Source organism: Benincasa hispida, chromosome 3 (genome assembly GCF_009727055.1).
Source record: "Benincasa hispida cultivar B227 chromosome 3, ASM972705v1, whole genome shotgun sequence".
NCBI classification, from domain to species: Eukaryota; Viridiplantae; Streptophyta; class Magnoliopsida; order Cucurbitales; family Cucurbitaceae; genus Benincasa; species Benincasa hispida.
The window spans coordinates 20,496,555-20,519,070 of NC_052351.1; the positions used below are offsets into that span (position 1 = coordinate 20,496,555).

Below are 22,516 nucleotides of genomic sequence, written 5' to 3' on the forward strand. Positions count from 1 at the left end.
CTAGGAAGTAAAAAATATTCCTCCTTTGTTTAATGTTTTTTTTTTTTAATTACATTACAAATTTTGTGGAATTTAGTCTCGTTAGACTTCATGAATAATTAAAGTGGGTCGATAAAGGACGGAGTATTTCATTAAATTATAACAACTAAATTCTAATTTATTTATTTTTTAAGAACGGGCCAAATTTACAATTTATTTTTTTTAAAAATTTTTTTTAGTACATTTATATTTTAAATTTTACTTTAGTAAAATAAGATAGATTTCTTGAAGGAAAAGAAAAAAGAAAGATAAAGAAGAGGGGAGAGGGAAAAAAAAAAAAAAGAAGAAGAAGAAGAAGAAAAAGAGAGAGGGTATTTGAGTCGAAACATCGATGGTGGTAGCTTTTTGGTTTCAATCAGCGATTTGATGGCCATAAGGCCGCTCAATTTCAAAGTTTCTCCCAATTACCAGACCCCTCTTCTCTCTTCTCTCTTCTCTCCTCCTCTCTTATCCGCTTTCTCTCTTCCCCAATCTCCGCCTTCAATCTTCTTCTTCCTCCGTCGGATTGCTTCCTCCGCCACCTCCCTTTCTCGTTCCCAACACCACCACCTCCCGCCTCAACCGCCCCACAGAACCAGCCCCCTTCTTCGTTCATTATCCCCGCAAGAAACCCTGGCGCAGAAGATCGGCAAATCGATTCGCCGCCCTGGCGCTCCCTCCAAGGCTAGGGTTTATGCCGATGTTAACGTGATCCGACCTAAGGAGTACTGGGACTATGAGTCCCTCACCGTACAGTGGGGGTAATAATATTTATATTTTTTTCTCCTCCGATGTCTTTTGTTTATTAGGGATGGATTTTTTCCGATTTAGTTTGATTAGGAGATGAAATGGGCTTCGGTTGGTGGTTGTATTGGAACACCTTGTATCTTTTAAAGTCCATGTCGTAATATATAATTTATTGCTTTCTTTATTGGTAGCAAAACCTATGGAGACTTGGCATACTACTTCTTTAGACGCTATAATTGCACGAGCTTATACGAATATGTTTCCTTTCATTTTGAAGCTTTCTAATCTTGGGATGGGATATGAATTTCATTTCGAGAAAGAAGTTTTGCATTTGGATGAAACATATGCTCTTGGCTTATTTGTTGGTGTTCATTTTTACAGGGACCAAGATAATTATGAGGTCGTGAGGAAGGTGGGAAGAGGGAAATACAGCGAGGTGTTCGAGGGTGTTCACTGCACTGACAATGAAAAATGTGTCATTAAGATTCTTAAACCCGTGAAGAAGAAAAAGGTAAGCTTTGCTTTGTTTTATCAAGAATATTTCACGGACTGTTTAACATTGTTGTGAAGTGGTACTTGTAATATGGTTGTCTCATTGTCAATGGGAAGTAATGTCGTGGGAGATATAGTGTATTTTCTTCTTCTGTAATATACACCGTGGCTAATATTAGCATTTGATCTTTAATGTTTTAGGAAACTAATGGCATTGCTTTATTTCTTGCTTTCCTATTTGTGACTATTCCTTTCTCTTTGCCGTACAATTGTGGCACAATAGCTCAGGTATACATGTTTGGGATTTGAAGGACCTGTGAGGTTCAAGAAAATAAGGACAAAATAAATCAACGATTATTTGTAAACTAATTATATATATGTTTGCATTTAGGAACTAATGAATGAATGAAAAGTTACAAAAACCTGTAAGAATTTAGCAAAAGGGTGTAAAAGGAAACATATAATTGTGTACAATAATATTCAATAGAGTGGCATGAGAAGGTGTGGAAATAAAAGGGTTTTGTTCCAGGGACTGGCTATTGTTCATCATCATAACTGATATGGGTTGAAAAAAGAGTAAGGGTAAACATATGGGTTTTTCAAATATAATTTGATCAAACGTACCCTTGTGTTGTCCACATTTTAATTCCTATGGAAAATGTTATGTTGCTGTGTTTGTGTTTGTGCTCATGCTTCAAATATTTTATACCTTTCTAATATTACTTTTATGTACTTTGATGTCATTTAGTTACGTCTTCTGACAACTGCACTAGTCTTGTTTTAGTCTCTGGATGCAATTGTGCATTCTAGCAAATGCCTGTTTATTGATAATGATCACTTCACGTGGAAAGCTATTTACATGTAGTATATGTTTAGGATGAGTAATACAGTACAAAGTTGTGTTAATGTTCATCATTGTCTATGGAGATTTTTGACAAATTGAAGGATGTTCTTGTTTTCTGGAATATTCTTGGGCGTCCAATGATCAGATTATGAGACCCACATGTTATTCTCGCACATGCATATTGATCTTGTTTTGTTTTGTTTTTATAGTTGAAGTTAATTCCCTCAAAGATATATGTTTCTAAACTGTTCTTTTATTGTTAGTGAACAATTTATCATGTTGAATCTGATCTTTAGCATCTTTTTAGCATGTTTTCAAGTCCTTCAGAATTTGCAAAGGCCTTCTTAATTCCCTTCTATTAATTTGAAGATATTGTTTTCTCAAGATCTCATATTTTATATTTTGTTTGTTATACTCGATGCAGATTAAGAGGGAGATAAAAATACTGCAGAATCTTTGTGGAGGGATAAATATCGTGAAGTTGCTTGATATTGTTCGAGACCAGCAATCAAAGACACCAAGTCTTATATTTGAGCATGTGAACAATATTGATTTTAAAGTTCTTTATCCAACACTTTCAGACTTTGATATTCGCTACTATATATATGAACTTCTAAAGGTAAGCATATAGTCTTGGGTCTTTTTTGTTGCCATGATAAGTGAGCTTTTTTTTTTCTTTTTTTTTTTTTTGTTGTTGTTGTTGCATGCCAACATGTTGCTAGTGTTGCAGTTGCTTAATTAAGCATTAACCCTTTACCCCATGGTTTTTGTTTGACTTCGCTAACTCTGGGTGTCCATGTTGTTGGAAACTGTATGTGTAGGCTTTGGATTATTGCCACTCCCAAGGAATTATGCACCGAGATGTCAAACCTCATAATGTGATGATTGATCATGAGCAACGTAAACTTCGTCTTATAGATTGGGGCCTTGCTGAGTTTTACCATCCTGGGAAAGAGTATAATGTTCGTGTTGCTTCAAGGTTCTTTGTTTGTTCTCTTTGTGGAATTGTTTTATATTTAAATTAATTTATTAGGATTTGTTAGTGGCATGTATAAGTTTGTTATAAATGATTTTGGATCAATATGTTCCCTTCATTATTTTGTTGAGTACTTGCAGATATTTCAAAGGTCCAGAACTTCTTGTTGATTTACAAGATTATGACTACTCTTTGGACTTGTGGAGTCTTGGCTGCATGTTTGCTGGAATGGTGCGTAATTGGTTTTTGGCTACAACTTTTTGTACTCAAATTTTCCTGTCTAATAATAATTTATAAAATTTTTAATAGAGATTCTAACATCTTACTATTATTTACTTGAGTTATTTTATTTTGGAAAATATTTTGTTATCATAAGCAAGTGGAAGACATTGGACTCGGTATGTTACTGAGGTCTTCATACATAGTAGTATCATATGGAATGGCATGTCTTGCATTTTGTAGTGTCTTCTGCACCAAAGTTATAATGGTCTCTAATTTGAATTGGGGCATCTTTTCTTCTAAAATTTTTAATAGAGATTCTAACTTCTTACTATTATTTACTTGAGTTATTTTATCTTGGATTATATTTTGTTATCATACGCAAGTGGAAGACATATTGGACTCGGTATGTTACTGAGGTCTTCAGACATTGTAGTAATCATACGGAATGGCATATCTTGCATATTGTGGTGTCTTCTGCATCAAAGTTATAATGTTCTCTCATTTGAATTGGGGCATCTTTTCATGATATTTGTGATTATTGGAAATTTCTACCCCAAATTTTAATAGAGATTCTAACATCTCACTATTATTTGCTTGAGTTATTTTATGTTGGAAAATATTTTGTTATCATAAGCAAGTGGAATATTGGACTCGGTATGTTAGAGGTTTTCACATAGTAGGTAGTATCATATGGCATGGCATGTCTTGCATTTTGTAGTGTCTGCTGCACCAAAGTTATAATGTTCTCTCATTTGAATTGGGGCACCTTTTCATGATATTTGTTGTTGGTCTAATATTAAGTTCTAAAATTTTTAATAGAGATTCTAAGATCTTACTATTGTTATCTTGGATTGTATTTTGTTATCATAAGCAAGTGGAAGACATATTGGACTCGGTATGTTAGTGAGGTCTTCATACATCATAGTATCGTACGGAATGACATGTCTTGCATATTGTGGTGTCTTAAGTTATAATGTTCTCTCCTTTGAATTGGTGCATCTTTTCAACCACACCACACACAACAACAAACAAACAAATAAAGTTATTAAATAATAAATAAAAAAGGAACATAAAATCTTTGTTTTGGATAGGGTGGATATTATTCTACTTCCTGTTCATCCTGAGATGGAAGATGACTTGATTATTCCATATTCCAATTGTTTAGCGTTTTCTAAATAGATAGTCAACTTGTGTAGAATTGCTTGATGCTTATATTATTAATTTATGCTGTCAGATTTTCCGTAAGGAGCCGTTCTTCTATGGACATGATAATTATGACCAGCTGGTCAAAATAGCTAAGGTATGGAATATTCTTTAATTAAAATTTTATATTTTATTCTATTCTTACAGCTAATAGATTTTCTGTCACACGGTTTTGATCTTATCCATGTGTATTTTCCACATTCTTATCTGTGAGAAGCAACTCCATATTTTATTGGATTTGTGCAGGTTTCCGTAACTTTTATCTTTTAATTGAATTTAAGGCTTTGGTTTAATGTAACAGTGCACACTGTTTGAGTGTCATTCATGTGAATATAGTTATGGATGAATTGAATGAGTAAACGTACTGCTCTTGAGAGGTAAAGGTCCAACTTGATGTTTATGGTTTTTGGTGGAACAGGTGTTGGGGACAGATGAATTGAACACTTATTTGAGTAAATATCGAATAGAATTAGACCCACATCTTTCGGCTCTTGTTGGGAGGTTTGTTCCAGGACTTGACTCCTTGCATTTTTATTTTGTGCTGGTCATTGGTCACTTCAACTGAGTTCACAAGTTATTGCTTACTTTATTTTTAATAAATTTGATGAAGGCATAGTCGAAAACCTTGGACCAAGTTCATTAATGTTGACAATCAGCATTTGGCAGTCCCTGAGGTAAAACTAACAGAAAAATTGTTATTTTATGATTCAGTGTTTGGTTTTTTTAAGGTTTATTTCCTGATCATATTTATTTTACATTTGAAGGCTGTTGACTTCGTTGATAAATTGTTGCGCTATGACCATCAAGAAAGACTGACTGCTAAAGAGGCAATGGTTTGTATACTGCACTAAAGCATTTTATCCTTCTCTTATATCTTGAATGATCTATTTTCATGCATCCTTCCCCTATTGGATTGAATGCATTATGCGAGGATCAGTGATTTAAAAAACCCTCTCGGGCGCGTGTCTAGGCCAAGGTGTGCAGGAAAGGCGAGGCTCACAAAATAAAATGTGCCTTAGGTGTGCGCCTTTTGTGAAGCCCCAAGGCTCAAAGCCTTGGGTCTTGGGGCTCTTTTATTGTTTTTAAAAAATAGTAATAAGTAAGGGTTTTCCTTCCTTATTAACTAAAAGTCCAAGTTTACTAAAGCCTAAATGCAATTTTTTTTCCTTCCATATTTCCACTTCAACCATGCTTCTCTTTTTAATGTGATATTTTTATATATAGTGCACCTCACAAAAAAAAAAAAAAAAACGCGCTCCTTTTCGTGTGCCTTATGCCTAGGCTACAAAGGGTGATTGTGCCGTAGTATGCCTTGTGCATTTAAAAACACTGGCGAGGATATGTTATTGTGATGTTCTATTTGTTTGTTCTATTTGTCTGAAACTCCCGATACCCCCAAATTTGTTAGTACTGCTTGCTCTTTTATCCTCTTACATAGCTTTACTTTTACTTGAACGTATTTCTGCATATTCAAACTCCGCCCGCATATACAATGTCATCAAATATTCTTAAGAGTAAGATTCTTCTGTCATTACATCATTATCTTTATTAGAATATATATCGATTTTGATGCGATCCTAAAAGTTCTGGGAGAGTACTGTAAAGGACCTTGTTGAAGTGATCATAGGCAGTGTCTCTACGTAAATTGTTAGTTTATTTTCAATATTTATGATCAGTCCATATTGTTGATTGTAAAATGCAGGCCCATCCATACTTTTTCCCTATTAGGAATGCAGAAAGCAGCAGAACTCGGAACCAGTGAAATCCATTCCAGATGGGAAGCTGACAAGTGTGCCTCTCTCATATTTCTCCGTCTCTGTCTGTATTTTTGGCCATCCTCTCTGATGTTTAAGAACTTTAATTTGGTGTAACGAGGAAATGTGCCACTCCTTGTGTGCTGTAAAACCAAGTTATTTCCCGTTAATTTTCCCCGAAATATTTGGCTAATTCTTAAGTAAATTCTTTTTGCGTCGGTTAATTTTTGAAAGCACCATCTTCTTATGCATTTGAATGGCTGATTATCATCATGTGATAGGATACACGTTCATGTCCCAAGCTGGTTGTTGGTCCAACTGACTTGGTGATGATTCCTATCTTTGAAGTACTTTGGTAGGGACAGGACAGTCTTCGCGATGTGTGGGATTAGGCCTTGGGTCGTTGGATTGTTGAGTTTTTGATCCAATCAATCAACTGTATCTGATTGATTTGGATGGTTTATTTTAATAATATTTCAAAATATCAGTACTTTATGAACTCCCTTTTTTTTAAAAAAAAAAATAACAAAAAATATATCGTAGAATAGAATAAGTAGTACTGTTCAATCATTTCGTTCCTCCCATTCAAATTTACCAGATTGGTATTTATGGCTTTCTTGTTTCATGTTTTGGGTTGACAGTCTTTTTCCTCTTGAGATAGAGAAATTAATTAGGGGGTGTTGGGCCCCCCTATTTCAAGTGGTATAGTCTGTTTCATGTTTGGAATTCTAATTGTAACCGATAACGTTTCTAAATGTTGGAATGCCTTGAATTTGTTAGCAGAAGTTTTGCAACTAAGTACGTGGTTAAAAAAAGTGCGCTACAAAAGTGTGCTACATAAACTCTCCAATCCGGTATCGTTATGTATTTAGAAAACTCTCTAATAGTAGTATTCTCCATTTGCTCTGTGGACGTAGCTAATAGATGGTTAGTGAATCATGTAGATGTGTGTTGATCTTTTTTTACATTTCTTTTGTATTCTTTCATTGTCGATTTCCTAACAAACTGGTATTAGAACAATCATTAGAGTTTCAAAATTTTGCATTTGTTCGATAATTGAAGATGTCTAGTGTGAACGTAAAAATCGAAAAATTCATTGGGAGGACACAATTTCGGTTTATGGTAGATCAAGATTCAATCCTTGCTAAAGCAGTAGGGTTTGTGGGCACTGCTGATTGGTAAGTCGAAAAAGGCAAGAATGACATACTCTAAAAGAGAGTGTTCATTGGAGGATCATGCTATGTTTGGTTGATGACATCATCATTGAGATTGCAAATGAAGAAATTGTTCTTGGTTTTTAGTTGAAGTTGGAAAGTCTTTACATGATGAAATTTTTAACCAAGAAGTTTTTAAAGAAATGTTTGTATAATCTACGTATGTAGGCAGGTATATCTCTTTGAAACCATCTTGATCAATTAAATAAAATCTTATTAGATCTGCATAATGTGGAGACTAAGGTTGATGATGAGTATGTTCTTTAATTTTGTTGACTTCTTTGCCTTTGTTATATGAGACTTTCGTTGACTCATATATTGGAGGAAAAAAAAAACCCTGACCTTAGAAGATACAAAGTCAACGTTGCTTATGAGAGATGACCGTTAAAATGCAGTAAGTTTAGCTATAGAAAGTCAAACATCTGGATTAACTGCTATAGGAAGCAAGGGACATAGGAATTTTGGTAAGCAGAAGTTGAATCAGAATCATAAATTTTCAAAGTCCAAGGGTTCTAAATCAGATAATGTTTGTCATTATTGTAAAGAAAAAGGGCATTAGAAAGCCAAATGTCCTAAAATAAAAAGGTATCAGAAAAAGAAGGAAAAACACAACAAGAAGGAAGCAACTGCCTTTGTTGCACAAGTTGAGATTGATCTTGAAGAAGTCGAGATCGATTCTGAAAGAGATTTAGCTTTAGTTGTGAATGAACATTCACTTTTTGATGATGTGTGGGTTCTTGATTATGGGGCATTTTATTATATGTGCTCAAATAGAGAGTGATTTTCAATGTATCAAGAAATAAATGGAGGGAATGTTAGCATGGTTAATGATGTTGTGTGCAAGATAATTGGAATCGGCTTAGTCAAGATACAGACACATGATGGTATTTTCTACACTTCAAACGAGGTTAGACATGTTCGATTAATGACAAAGAGTTTTATATCCTTTATGGGGTATTAGGGGCAAGGAGTTGGTCATTGTAGTCTTAGGTTATTATAATTGGGTCATAATAGTTTATGATTGGAGTGTAGATTATTTTAGTTTGGATTATAATAGTATGTGTTTGAAGTGTAAACCATTTTAGTTTGAGAAGGAAATAATAAACACTGTAATAAAGAATTTAAAAATAATAAATATAAAATTGTAAAAACGGTAGCAAATAGTAAATAGTGTAGCAAATGAAGGTTTTGAAGTAGTGTTGACTATAGCTAATCGAAGATTACAAAATAATATTTATTGTAGCAAGAGATAGTTATTATAGTCTTAGGATAGTTTTTGCCTCAAACACACCTTTAGTGTACTCGATAGTAAGTTTTATAATTTCAAAAGTAAAGGTGGAACAATGTATGTCTACAAGGGTTCTGAGGTAGTTCTGAGAGATATAAAATGTGGAACATTATATTTTCTATTAGGTTCCACAATTATAGGTTATGTTGCTGTTAAATCGTTTATCCTCCACAAGGATGACATGACTAAGTTGTGGCATATGAGACTTGGTCACATGAGTGAAAAGTGGATGCAAATTCTGTTAAAGAGGGATCTTCTATGTGGGCACAAGGTGCAAGATGTTGAATTTTGTGAACATTATGTATTTGGTAAGCTTCATCGCAACAAGTTTCCAAGAGGTGTTCATCGTACAAAAGGAACACTTGATTATATCCATTCAAATTGTTGGGGACCTTCTAGAATTGAATCTATAAGTACTTTATGTATATGATTGATGATTACTCAAGAATGGTATGGGTTTTTATGATGAAACATAAAATTGAAGCCTTTAAGAATTTCAAGTGGTGGAGATATTGATTGAAAACTTGGAAGAAGATCAAAAGGTTGTGAATCGATAATGGTTTCGAATTATGTGGATCTGAGTTCAATGAGTTCTGTAAAAATGAGGGGATTGTTCGTCATCATATTGTTAAGGATACTCCAGAACAAAACGGGGTTGCACGTGTCACACCCCCTCCCAGATTACCCTTTTAATTTGGAAAAGGATATGATGGTGGTAGTTACTAGCCCTAATGCCAGCACTCACCACCTTAACCTTCTAACCTAAATACCATCTTGTTAAACATTAATAATGTACGCATACAACATGCCTCCACAAGGTTCTACATAAGATTATATAAACACATGCAAACAGTTATGACATAACATCTACGGGTAAAATATTTATAGTTGGACCTAAACATCACTAACAAAGCCCTAGTCCCACTCAAAACATGTGTACATAAATAGACTATCAACCTAAGTTATTCTTAACAAACCGGGCCTTTCAGTGGCAAGCAGCAGTAGGATCAATCTTGAGGAATCTGACCGCTACCTGGAAAAGAAAAACATAGAAAATCTGTAAGCTAGTAGCCCAGTGAGTGACTACAGAATCATATTACACCATGCATTATATCACTATAAACATGTAAATATACCGATGAGCATCTCAAGCATTTTCCTCTAAACATAAACGTTGACAACCATTCCTAGACATCATTAGACAACATTATTCCTTAGTTGAGAACGAGCCTACATCGCTTTAGCTCTCAACGTCTGTTACCGGCCAAGAGACCCACACTTCGGCCTCCCTTTAAGGGTATATGGCCTAAGAGACCCATTCTTCGGCCTCTCATTCAGAACTACCTACATGCACATGGAGTTTTCTAAGTACAGTCAATACCTTAGGTACTATTACTCAGATACCTTCTCCGTGTCCTTTAGTACCGGGTTATTTCCTAGCATAAAATTAAGTTTCATTGCATGCCATTTACACAAGGACTCATTCTATCATAGCCTTCCTCCAGAATGCATGCTTCAACATTAGAAACTTAACTTTTGTAATGAATTCATAACATACCTTGGCCTGTGTTAAAACATATACAAGCCAGAGAAGATACGCTAAGCTATTCATTAAACATTTGTTGCTTGAGGAAGTATAAATTCATCATCAACATCATTGTAACTTACATGGTCTTATATGCATAAGTATTGAAAGCATGAAGTTCATTTAGTCACTCACAGCTCGTCGGGGCTCTTAACGGTTTATACGCCTCTCCTAGCTCTTCTTGGCTTGAAAGGACATAATTCCCGGTTAAATTTCTTAGAATTCTCAGCAAAATACCTCAAATAGTTCGTTTACTAATGAAACTTTCATAAAAAAAATCAGAATTACTAGCGAGAAAACCATCATCAGCGAGTTCATCCTCATGAGTGAGATCAAGTATTTCACTAGCAAGACTTCAACATAGCGAGAGTTACCACCTCTAGCTAGATTTGTTTCCACACCAGCGAGATTTAGTCCACAATTCCAGCGAGATTTAACACAAAAATCAGCGAGAATATCATCCTAAGCGAGATCCTCATCCTCCTTATCTCGCTTTAGCTCTCTACGGTGAGCTGTTTGCTTGATCTTCCCAAGCAGTTACCTGCTTACGCACAAATTTTCTGTTTCAACTTCAAAAATTTATAACTCAAAATAAAGAACTTTTTTCAAGAAACTTCCTTCTACAAACTTGTTTATAATTGAGTTAAGTTTCTTTCTTTAAAATATCAGCCGAAAATTCCTTGTAGTTTGGCCTGGAGCTTCAAATATTCACCTCAAACTTTGATTAATCTGAGAATCTGCCCCTTCTGCAAATTCTTCACTTTTTGTTCTTCTCCTTCTGAGATCTTTCTCCGGAAAAAAAACCTTGAAAACTAGATTCTCCCAGCTTTCAAATGGCACTGATTTCACTTAATTTTCTCATTCCATTTGCCGAAACCAAGCTTATGAAGTTCCATTTTCTTTTATTCTTCATGCCACCTCCCAATCTCAATAGTTAAACCGCCACATCACCCCGCACTTAGTGCTTCCAGCCAAAACCAATTAGTGAGCTCCTTCATTTAATTTGTTTTTCCTTCCTCTTCCTCCACAACTCCTGTAAATAAACATGGATCTCCACTTGTCAAATATTTATTATAATATTCCTTTGACTAAACATGCTTCTCTAGGAAACTTAGAGTTCGGGGTTTACAGCATGTATGAATCAGACGTTGCTGAAGAGAGCAAGACGCATGCTTTCTAATGTAGGGTCTGTTAGAAGGTTTTGGACAGTAGCTGTAAATACATGTTATCTGATTAATCGTAGACCTTACACAAGTATTGATTATAAAACACCTTACAAGGTGTGGTCTGGTAAGCCTGCAGATTATTTTTTATTAAGAATTTTTGGTTGTACTGTCTACTATCATATTGATAAGGGTAAATTAGAATCGAGAGCTAAAAATGGTATATTTGTGGGTTTTGCGGATGAAGTTAAGGGATATAGAGTCTAGTCACAATGTGATATTTGATGAAAATTCCATGCTTAACTCAACTGTGAAGCCTTTTGTGACGTTTACTGATGTGGGAGAAAGTAGTAGTGTTGATAAATAGGTGGAAATGCAATTCACTTCAATTGTGAATGAATTACAATACCAAGGTAGAGAAGATCAACACGTTACTACAAAACTGATGTGCCTAAAACATTAGAAGTTGTTCTGCCTGAGAATTCTAGCTCACAAGTAGATCAACCGAGTATAGCTCGTGACAGAGTTAGAAGATTTGGTGTTAGATCTCTTAAGAGGTATGATCTTGAAGATATGGTTAGTTTTGTACTACATATTGCTGAATAGGTAGAACCTTACGAGCCATCCACTTATAGACAAACTATGTCATGTAGTGAATCTACTCAATAGCTTGCTGCTATGGGGGATGAGTTGGAATCTCTTGATAAAAATCAGACTTGGGAATTGTTAAACGACCTTAAGAGGAAAAAAATGTCACTTGTAAATGGATCTTCAAGACAAAGGAAATATAACCTTCAGAGGACATCAAATATAAAGCCTGAGTTGTTGCTACAGGGTTCACACAGAGAGATGAGTTGATTATAATGAGATATTCTCATCAGTAATTAGACATAATTCTATTGGGGTGTTACTAGCTATAACAACACATCAAATTTGGAACTTGAGCAACTAGATGTGAAGGCAACTTTCTTTCCTGGAGAGTTGGAAGAAGAGATTTATATGACCTAAGCAGATGGGTTCCAGTATCCAGGTAAAGAAGATTATGTTTGCAAGTTGAAGAAATCTTTGTATGGGCTAAAGTAGTCTCCAAGGTGTTGGATTTGGTGTCTTAAATCTCATATATCTTGTAGTTTGTAAAAACAAATTATATATTTAATCAAATAAGAGGTATTAATTAACATTTAGACTGCATTAATTCAATCAAATAAATTAAGATCCAAGGTTATGTGATGTCACCTGAATAGTATGTGGTTGACATTCAAGTGGTTCATGTTCAAGTTATAACCTAAAATAATTGCAGTAAATGGATAAGGTTGGGTGCCTTATCCTTGTAATACTGTGAATACGACCCACTTTGTAATTATTACGTGAGTTGGAAATGTCACATACATTATAAGCCATATTGTTCATGTGGAGACATGTGAGTGATGGTATATTGTATAAAAAGTTTATACAAGACCAGAATGCGAAATGAATGGTTTCTCTTTATAACACCGTTAAATGAAGAAACCAACATTTCACTAGATGACCACAAGTGATTTGACCTTAATCTAGAGTGAATTGTGAACTTCTGTCTATGAGAGAAATTTTTTGGTCTGTATGGGTGAGAGTGGCCAAGTTAGTTGAGTCAACAAGCCTACCATTTTGGGGATTTGTCTGAGTAGGGAGTTGGGAACACACCTACACAAGAAGGAATCTACTCATTCCCGATCATAGGGAAAGTAAATAAATTGCTCTCTTGGCAGTTGATTCTGGATCTTGAACAATGAGGCCTCAACCTGTCACTGGCCCGAGAGGTATTAATTTATAGTTGGGCTATAAACTGTTTGTTCATTAGAGGAATCAATGGTACTTAAGAAGTTAGATGTAAATATAAGGGTAAAACGATATTTTGACCCTGCTGTAGTTATGAGCAATTGTGAAGGGTCGACTCACTATTGATTGGTTATATCCATGGACACTGAAATATAGCTGCAGGACGAAAAGTGTAGCTATCAGTAGTTAATAAATATTGATTAATTTAATTAAAGATCTTAATCAATTAATTCCATATCGTTGGAGCTTCTAATCTGTGGGTCCATAAGATTCCACTGTTAGCTCGCTAAGGATAATAATAATGAATGATTTGAATGGTTCAAATTACTAAAAGGAATTTTATATTAATATGATTAATATATAGTATATTCTGATACATTATATAATATGGTTGATTATAGATATGATATGTAATCCAAACTACATAAGAGAGATATTTGAATGAGATTCATATATTGAATTAATATGAATTAGATTCATATAGAATTACAGTATTAGAGAGATGTATTTGAATGAGATTAAAATATTGGATTTATATGGATTGGATTCATAAAGAAATGTATGCATATAAATATGTGATATTTACATGTTAATTAATGAGGTCTTTTTAAATATAAAAAATATTTAAAAATATTTACACTTTATAGCAAAAAGTTTCAAAAGCACACAAAACAGTTTTGGAACATTTTGCTATAAATGTATATATTTTTTGGATTTTTCTATTTATAAGAATTTCTCTTAATTAATTAACCCTATATTAAATATGATTTTTATATAGTTGTTTAATTTATATGTTAATTGATTAATTAATGATTAATTAATTAATTAACAAATGATGGAAAATGAAGGCTAGTATAAATATGTGATATTTAATTATTTGTATCTTAAATGTGATTTAATATAGAGTTATTTAATTTACGTGTTTATTGATTAATTAATAGTTAGCTAATCAATTAACAAATGATGGATAGTGGAAAAAACTTGGCCCTCTCCCTATAAATACATCATTATAATCCATTTATGGTAATGTTTTTCACTTTGTGGGGGAAAAAAAATTAGCCTCCATTCTCATATTCTCTTTATTCTCTCAAGAACATTCCTCTACCTTTCATTCCCTCTTCCAAGGTGTTAGAGCCCAACACATCTAACTCATTGGATTTCTAAAGCATAATGGGGAAGCTCTTGCGGTGGTATCTTTATTCATTGAGAGATTCAAGTTTGTTTGGTTACAAAGGAGAGAAAAACATGAAGAAAGGGGAATCTTTAAGGGTGAGTTTTCTTCTTCCCTTTCTTCTCTTCTTCTGCATTAGGAGCATGCTTAGACTTATTTGAATGTTTATCCTATTTTGTGAGAATTAGTTTACAATTTTTTTGTTCAATAAAATCATTTTTCAAAATGAAAAGAGATCACATGCTTCCGTGGGAATCCGATTCCCTTTAATTGGTATCAAAGCCAATTCTTACAATTTTGATTTTCGGTTTTTAGAAACAAAAATAGAGAAAATGGTGGGTGCTTTTGTGTAATGTTTTCATGAGATGAGCACTGTAAAGTTCATTTGAGTATTTTGACTTAATAGATGTTTTTGGTATTTGGCATATAAACTCGTTTTACTTGATTTGATCATGTAAGGGTCCGTTGTTTTTGGGCATTTAATTCAGTAATCGAGTCTGTAAGTTTGGGTCACTAGTTTGCAAGTGTTGCTAATGACCGGGATGAAAAACGTAGGTGTTTGGTGCAAATTTGAATCAAAATGCTGTAGATTTGGTGTTTCTAGACCGCAACGTCCCTTAGTGTCGTGACTCTGTGACACAAGGTAGAAGGCAACTTTTACCATAGTATTAAGACGCTCTACCCTAGTGTCGCGACGCTACGTCCGTTCAATGTTGAGGCGTGCGAGTTGGAGGTCATCGGTTCGAAGCCTGCTGTTGCTGCTTTTCCCTCTATTTTAATTGTATTTTTAGTTGTTTATAATTGAATTAGTATATTTCGATTATATTATTTAATTTTTTTATTAGGGTGTTAAATATCGGTCTATTAATGCCTTTTGTATAATTTAATATGCATGAAATATATGTTTAAATTATATGATTTATATATTGCATATTGTATGCCATATAGATTTTAAAATCTCACCTTAGGATAAACATGTTTCATGCATCATTTTAATATAAGTATTATATTATGGTTGCATGATTAATTAAGCATGCTTATGCATCATACTAGAATATAATTGTTATATTGTATGATAGCATGTGAATTCATTTCATTAGTAATAATATAATCGTTATATTGTTTAATGAAAATGAAGATGTATGTTTATTTTCATGGATGATAATTATAGTGTTATTTTATTAGATGAAAATATACTTTGCATTGAGCATGATATTACTTAAATAAATATAATGGTTATATTTGATCAATGTCATTAGATGCAAATTATAGGTTTTAATAATTTCATTATTTTATAATGGTTATAAGTTTAATGAACTAGATTAAAATTTATAATCAAGAGTTGCATGCAAACATAGGTCTAAATTAATTTTAAATAGTTTAAATTTGATTCATCTAGACTTATGTTAAAAGGTATTTGTAATATGATTAGAAATAAGTTAATCTTTTAATTTGTTTTAATAGGATTAAAATGAATTTCATGAAAAAATAAATTTATAAAATAATTACCAATAAGGGACCTTTGTCAAGGAACATTTTGTTTAGGCTGGGGTATTTAAGCTGACGAAAATAGAATATCCCTACCTGGGGACCGATCTGGAAGGTGAATTAGGCGAGTATTTTATAAGCATACAATAAATGATTTTTTTATTAAAGAGTTTAATAAATAAAATCACCGATTGTTGAAATATTCAATATAAACGTTATATTGAGCAAATTAACAAGGACTTAGTTAAATTAATTAGCCGAATTTTTTTGAGTTAATAAACCCAATTCTTAAAACACTTGGTGGGAGAAAAGAGATGTATATGATATGTTATTTTTTCACTCACGTTCTCCCTAAAAGTTCACAAGGTGAGATTCATGCTCGGCCTCGTGGTGTCCTGGGTGCACCCTCCCTTAGAAAGGTATTTGCATGGGTTAATATCAAGATTAATGGAGAAAGTGTTTATACTAAGTGGGAGAAAGACATGTGACAACACATCCTGCAGTCTCTTTCATTGGTTTGAAATGTTTTTTCCATGCTCGACCTCATGGCGGCCTAGGAGCGTCCCCCTTTTGAAGATGTTTGCATGGGAAAGGGACATAACAAACTCAAAAAATAGATAAGATCGCTATAATCAATTGCACCAATTATGTTCTAGGTATATTGGTTGGGGTGGGATTCTAGGGTTAATGTTTTCTGATAAGTGGAACCCTTCATTTTCAAGGTAGTTAATGATTTATGGACCAAATCAATGGTAATTAAATATTATAAGAATAAGAGTTATTCTAGTATAATATTTGATTGAGGATGTCTCAGTTCAATGGAGTAACTATTCGCTCGGAGGTGACATTTATTCTAAATCACTGAAGTATCATTGTAATATAAAATGATGTTAGGGTTTATTACTTCTTTTGCTAAATTGATTGGATTAAAATGATCTTTTGCATATCTAATATATATAATTTTGTTTTGAATCAACATCTCTAAATCATGACTAGCACGGTTATTTCTTTGCTTGGCGTTGATAAATTAACCGGGAAAAACTATGCAACATGGAAAAAATACAATTAACACCCTTTTGGTCATCGGCGACCTCAAATTCGTCTTAACGGAGGAATGTCCTCCAATTCCTGGACCAACTGCTTCACGAAATGTTTGTGAAGCCTATGAAAAATGGACTAAGGCCAAGATAAGGCTAGGGTTTATATTTTGACAAGCTTGCTTGAAGTCTTGGCCAAAAGCATGAGTCCATGATCATTGCACGCGAGATCATGGAGTCATTACGTGAGATGTTCGACCAATCGACTACACATCTCAAGCATGATGCTCTAAAGTTCATCTTCAATGCTCGAAGGAACGGGGGATCGTCTGTTTGGGATCAGGTCCTTAATATGATGGTCCACTTCAATATCGCTCAGATGAACGGGACTGTCATAGATTAGTCCAACCAGGTAAGCTTTATTTTGGAAACTCTCCTGAAGAGTTATCTTTAGTTTCTCAGCAATGTTGTCATGAACAAGATTGAATATAATCTTACCACCCTTCTCAATAAGCTGCAAACTTACAGGCCCTTGATGAAAGTTAAAGGATAACACAAAGAGGCAAATGTTGTCAGTTTCTCGAAAAATTTCCAAAGAGGTTCTACCTCTGGAACAAGTCTGCGCCTTCTTCCAGCGACTATAAGAAATGGAAGAAGAAGAACGGTGATAAGGGAAGAATAAAGCTATCTCTTCTACTGCTGCTTACAAGGGAAAAAAGGTCAAGGTTGCAAAGGGAACCTATTTTCATTGCAACCAGGATGGGCACTGGAAACGTAACTACCTAAAGTATTTGGCCGAAAAGAAGAAGGAAAAAGAAGGTAAATATGATTTACTAGTTCTAGAGGCATGTTTAGTGGAAAATGATAATAATGTATGGATACTTGATTCAGAAGCCACTAACCATGTTTGTACTTCTTTACAAGAAACTAGTTCTTGGAAGCAGCTCGAGTCTGGAAAGATGACTCTACAGTTGAAACAGGGGAGGTCGTCTTGGCGGTTGTAGTTGGGAGCTTAAAGGTATTTTTCAATTCAAAGTTTATATTGTTAGACAATGTTTACTATGTTCCTAATTTTAAGAGGAACTTAATTTCAATTTCGTGTTTGTTAGAACATTCCTATAATATATCCTTTCTTCATGATAAATCGTTTGTCTCAAAAAATGGTGTTGATATATGTACTACAACAAACAAAAGTAACTTATATGTACTAAGGCCGTTAGTATCTAAAATGCTCCATAATGTTGAAATGTTCAATATTTCAACCACACAAAACAAAAGAATAAGAATTTCTCCAAAAGAAATTGCTCATCTTTGGTATCTAAGAGACTAGATTATATTAATCTAATAGGATTGAGAGATTGGTTAAAAATGAAGAAAATTCTTTACCAGTATATGAATCTTGTTTAGAAGGAAAAATGACAAAACGACCTTTTTTTGGAAAATATTATAAAGTCAAAGAACCCTTGGAGTTCATACATTTAGACCTTTGTGGTTCGATGAGTGTTAAAGCAAGAGGATATTTTGAATACTTCGTCACTTTTACTGACGACTATTCTAGATATGGGTATGTTTACTTGATACAACACAAGTTTGATACACTTGAAAAGTTCAAGAAGTATAAGGTTGAAGTTGAGAATTTATTGCATAAAAAGATAAAAACACTTTGATCAAATCGAGATGCAGTGTAACATCACGAATTTTAAGAAAATTTAAGTTAATTATCTAAAATTATTGAGTTTAAATTTTCCTTTCATTTGGAAGATTGGGATTAAATTGAAATAATCGAATTGATTATGAGGTTATGGTGATGTATTTTAGAATGAAAAATGCGACAGTATATGGGGACTTCAAGAGCTTCATTTAAGTGATTTTTAGACTCGTGCATAGGAGGGTTTAAATGGTGATATGTGTTTGTTTTAAGGTTAAAGAGTAACATGATATTATCTCAGATAAGTTATACAATTCATGGTAGGAGGTGAAGACTTTCTGAAACCTAGAGATAGTGCTAGTTAAAAGTTCTTTGGCAGTATTATCGGTCTGAAGAAGCGATTTCGAAACACGAGAATGAGACAAGAACTAAGTATCACGAGCCTTTGGTCTTGAACTTTCGAGAACGAAAGTCTTTAAGGAGGGAAGAATGTAACAACCTGAATTTCAAGAAAATTTAAGTTAATTATCTAAAATTATTGAGTTTAAATTTTCCTTTCATTTGGAAGATTGGGATTAAATTGAAATAATTGGAAAAACTTTTATTGGTTAAATTGAATTTAATTAATTAGATATACGAATTGATTATCTCTTAAAAAAAATTTAAAGAGATAATTAATTTCATGTGATTTTGAATTGGTTTAAATATTTGGAAGAATTTAATTTGTATCAAATTGATAGATCTTATGCCATTTAATTTTGGTTTTTAAAGACTAAATTAGGATATTTTGAAAAGTTAATTGATTTATTAATTTAGTTGAATCTTTGGAGATTTTGGAGGTATTATGATAAAATATTTTATTTATCTTTTCAAAATATGAAAAAATAAAATAATTATTTTTTAAAAAATTAAATGAGAGTGAAAAGAGGCAAAAAATTGGGGAGAAAGTAATTCGGTTTTTCAGCGACAGCTTTCACAAAATTATAAATTTCTAGAGTTTAAACCGTTGGATTGTGCTCAAATTTGGTCAGTCTGTTTGAGACATATAGTGTTTTATTTTGAACGGTTGGATCGTTGTTTGAAGCTCTGATTGGTTTGTAATCGCTTCTGAATAAAATCTATAAAACTAGAAATTTCCCTTCTCTCTCACTCTCGCAAACCTTCCTCAAGACCCTCACTACCGGCTGGTAGCCTAAACAATTTATGTCGTTTGATAGCAACACCCACTCCTATCTATGGTTTCCACCGCTGCTAATGCCATTGTCATCGGAATTGATATTTTGAGTAAGTTTTAGAATTCTTGGAGGTTCTTGACCACCCATTAGCTTTTGGCCCAAATTGGTTCATATCTTTACGTTTCGCTTTTAGATTGAAGTTTGGGAGCGTTAAAGGTCACTATCCAAAAAGGGAAACAAGTTTTTGAACATTTACTATTCGAAGTTTGGAGATCAGTGGCGTGCTTTCTAGCACGATTTACAATCGTTCCGTCCTTTCGTTGGTTTTAGTTCAAGTAAATTGTTGGAGTTGGTTGTCGAGATAACTGTCCTTGACTTAATTTGAGGTAAGTGGTACTATTACCGTTGCCTTCATGCTAAGCGGCCTAGATTAGATTTATAAAGTTAATTAATGGACTCTAGCAGCCTGATTTTATCATTGTGATATACTTGTTGCATGATAGTTATGAGTATTATGAGCATGTTTGAAATTTTAAACAGTACTGAAATTATGTATGTGATGCATGATTAGACCAATTGGGCAGTTCATCGTCTCGCCTTGATGCATGTTTTATTTTAGAGGACCGATGGGTCTAGTTTCATGTTTGACGGTGTGCCTTCAGGCCGCTAGATATGCATGAATCGACAAGTTCACGTTCATGTTATTTTTTTCCATGTTTGACGATGTGCCTACGGGCTGCCAGACATGCGTGAATTGACAGGTTCACGTTCATGTTTGACGGTGTGCCTACGGGCCGCTAAGACATCGTGAGTCGACAGGGTTTACGTTCAATGTATTTTCAATTGTTTGAACAGGTATGCCTATGGGCCCTAGACATGCGTGAATCGACAGGTTCATGTTCATGTTATTTTTCTATGTTTGACAGTGTGCCATCAGGCCACTAGACATACGAGGCAAGACAATACGTCATTTGGTTTCTTTTCATCATCTAAGACCAATGTAGTTGTTTGAGCCACGGACCCATCATTCTCTGCTCGTGGATGCATAGCCTGATCCATGGTAATGGGATCACTTACTGAGTATTTTATACTCAACTTTTCTTAATTTATGTTTTTCAAGTAAGGATAGGAATGGATCGGTAGGTGACGAGAGACACCTGTGATCGTGCCATATGGGACATGTAAATCGCTTCCGCTCAGTTTACGTTTTCAAGCCATTTAAAAGTTTTGATTTTAAACTCGATGTTGGTCAAAATTTTATCTGTTTAAGTTCTTTTTTCTTCATTATTTGAGGGGCCCCGAACAAAGATTTTACTTATTTGTTATTTATTTTGGAAAGATGTCTTTATTATTTTAATGAAATTTATTTTCCTCAATGGTTAAAATGTTTTGAATGTAAATTTGTAATTATGAGTAACGACCCTTATCAGAATACTCAAAAGGTCGGGTCGTTACATATAGAGTACATTGATATAGGATTCCATAACTATATGATAAAACATGGAATCACATCTCAACTCTTACCACCTGATACACCTAAAAAAATTGATATATTAGAAAGAGAACCAGAACCTTATTGGACATGGTTCGATCAAGATGAGTTATGATTCTCTACCTATCTCATTCTAGGGTTATGCAGTAGAGATTGCAATGTACATTTTGAATCAAGTTCCGTCAAAGAGTGTTTCTGAAATGCCTTTTGAATTATGGAAAGGTCGTAAAAGTAGTTTACGATATCTTACGAAGAAATTGGAACCACCTTCAAAATTATGCCTCTTTGTAGGCTACTCTAAAAAACGAGAGGTGGTCACTTTTATGATCTAAAAGAGAATAAAATGTTTGTATCGACAAATGCGACATTCTTAGAGGAAGACCGCATTAGAGAACATAGACCAAGAAATAAAATTGTATTAAATGAAGTTATCAAAGAAACTAATGAAACTTCAACAAGAGTTGTTGGAGAGGGAAGCACTTCAACAAGGGTTGTTGATATTGCTCCAATCAAGTGGAGGAACTCCATTTACAAAGAACCTTTGAGCGGAAGCAGATCGTCCAAATCTCATTGTGAATGAACGCATATGTTTACAGTCATACAAAACAAATTATGTATAAATCTTAAATTACAGCATGCTTTAAAATAAAAACAAAGGATCAAGAGACTATACCTTTGAAGAACCGTTCTTCAAGTAATCCCTCTATAAAACTCGTTCATGAACGCAGCGAACAACTCAAACACTCCTCGAACAAGCAACAAACAACAACTTGATCCTCAAACCAAATAGGACACTATCACTTGGTGACCTTGGTATTCTCGGTTCTCGTTGTGAGAATCCAGGAGTGGTGGGCTCTAGCTAATTTTGGTTAGAGGGAAAGTTTATAGTTTGAGGAGGAAGACAATCGAGTAGACGAACAACATTATCGTGTAAACGAATAAGTCTATCGCATAGACTAGTCTCTCAATCGTGTAGGTAATGAAGCTATCGTATAGTCTCTCAAGCAATCATGTAATTACTATTATTAATGCCTTTTCTCTCGTTCACCTATCCTTGGAATCATTAAAACAATTTTATTTATCCCAATTTGCCATAAAACTAAATAACTATCCACTAAGGAGAAAAAGAAGATAATTAATAAATATAAATAATATAATAACTAACTTATAATATTATATTTATA

The 22,516-nt window shown here is 33.9% G+C and overlaps 2 protein-coding genes across 2 annotated transcripts; both read left to right on the forward strand.

The window, feature by feature from the left end:
• Positions 1–298: 298 nt before the first annotated feature.
• On the forward strand, positions 299–6,492 carry LOC120073846 (casein kinase II subunit alpha-like). The gene is made up of 10 exons (XM_039026728.1): positions 299–779; positions 1,147–1,276; positions 2,526–2,720; positions 2,923–3,080; positions 3,218–3,308; positions 4,534–4,599; positions 4,921–5,003; positions 5,113–5,176; positions 5,267–5,335; positions 6,205–6,492. Exons 1-10 carry the CDS (start codon positions 406–408, stop codon positions 6,262–6,264), a joined length of 1,290 nt encoding a protein of 429 aa, XP_038882656.1. The 5' UTR covers positions 299–405; the 3' UTR covers positions 6,265–6,492.
• A 2,321-nt stretch (positions 6,493–8,813) lies between these two features.
• On the forward strand, positions 8,814–9,188 carry LOC120073478 (uncharacterized mitochondrial protein AtMg00300-like). Its single transcript, XM_039026324.1, has one exon. It carries the CDS (start codon positions 8,814–8,816, stop codon positions 9,186–9,188), a length of 375 nt encoding a protein of 124 aa, XP_038882252.1.
• The last annotated feature ends 13,328 nt before the right edge of the window (positions 9,189–22,516 follow it).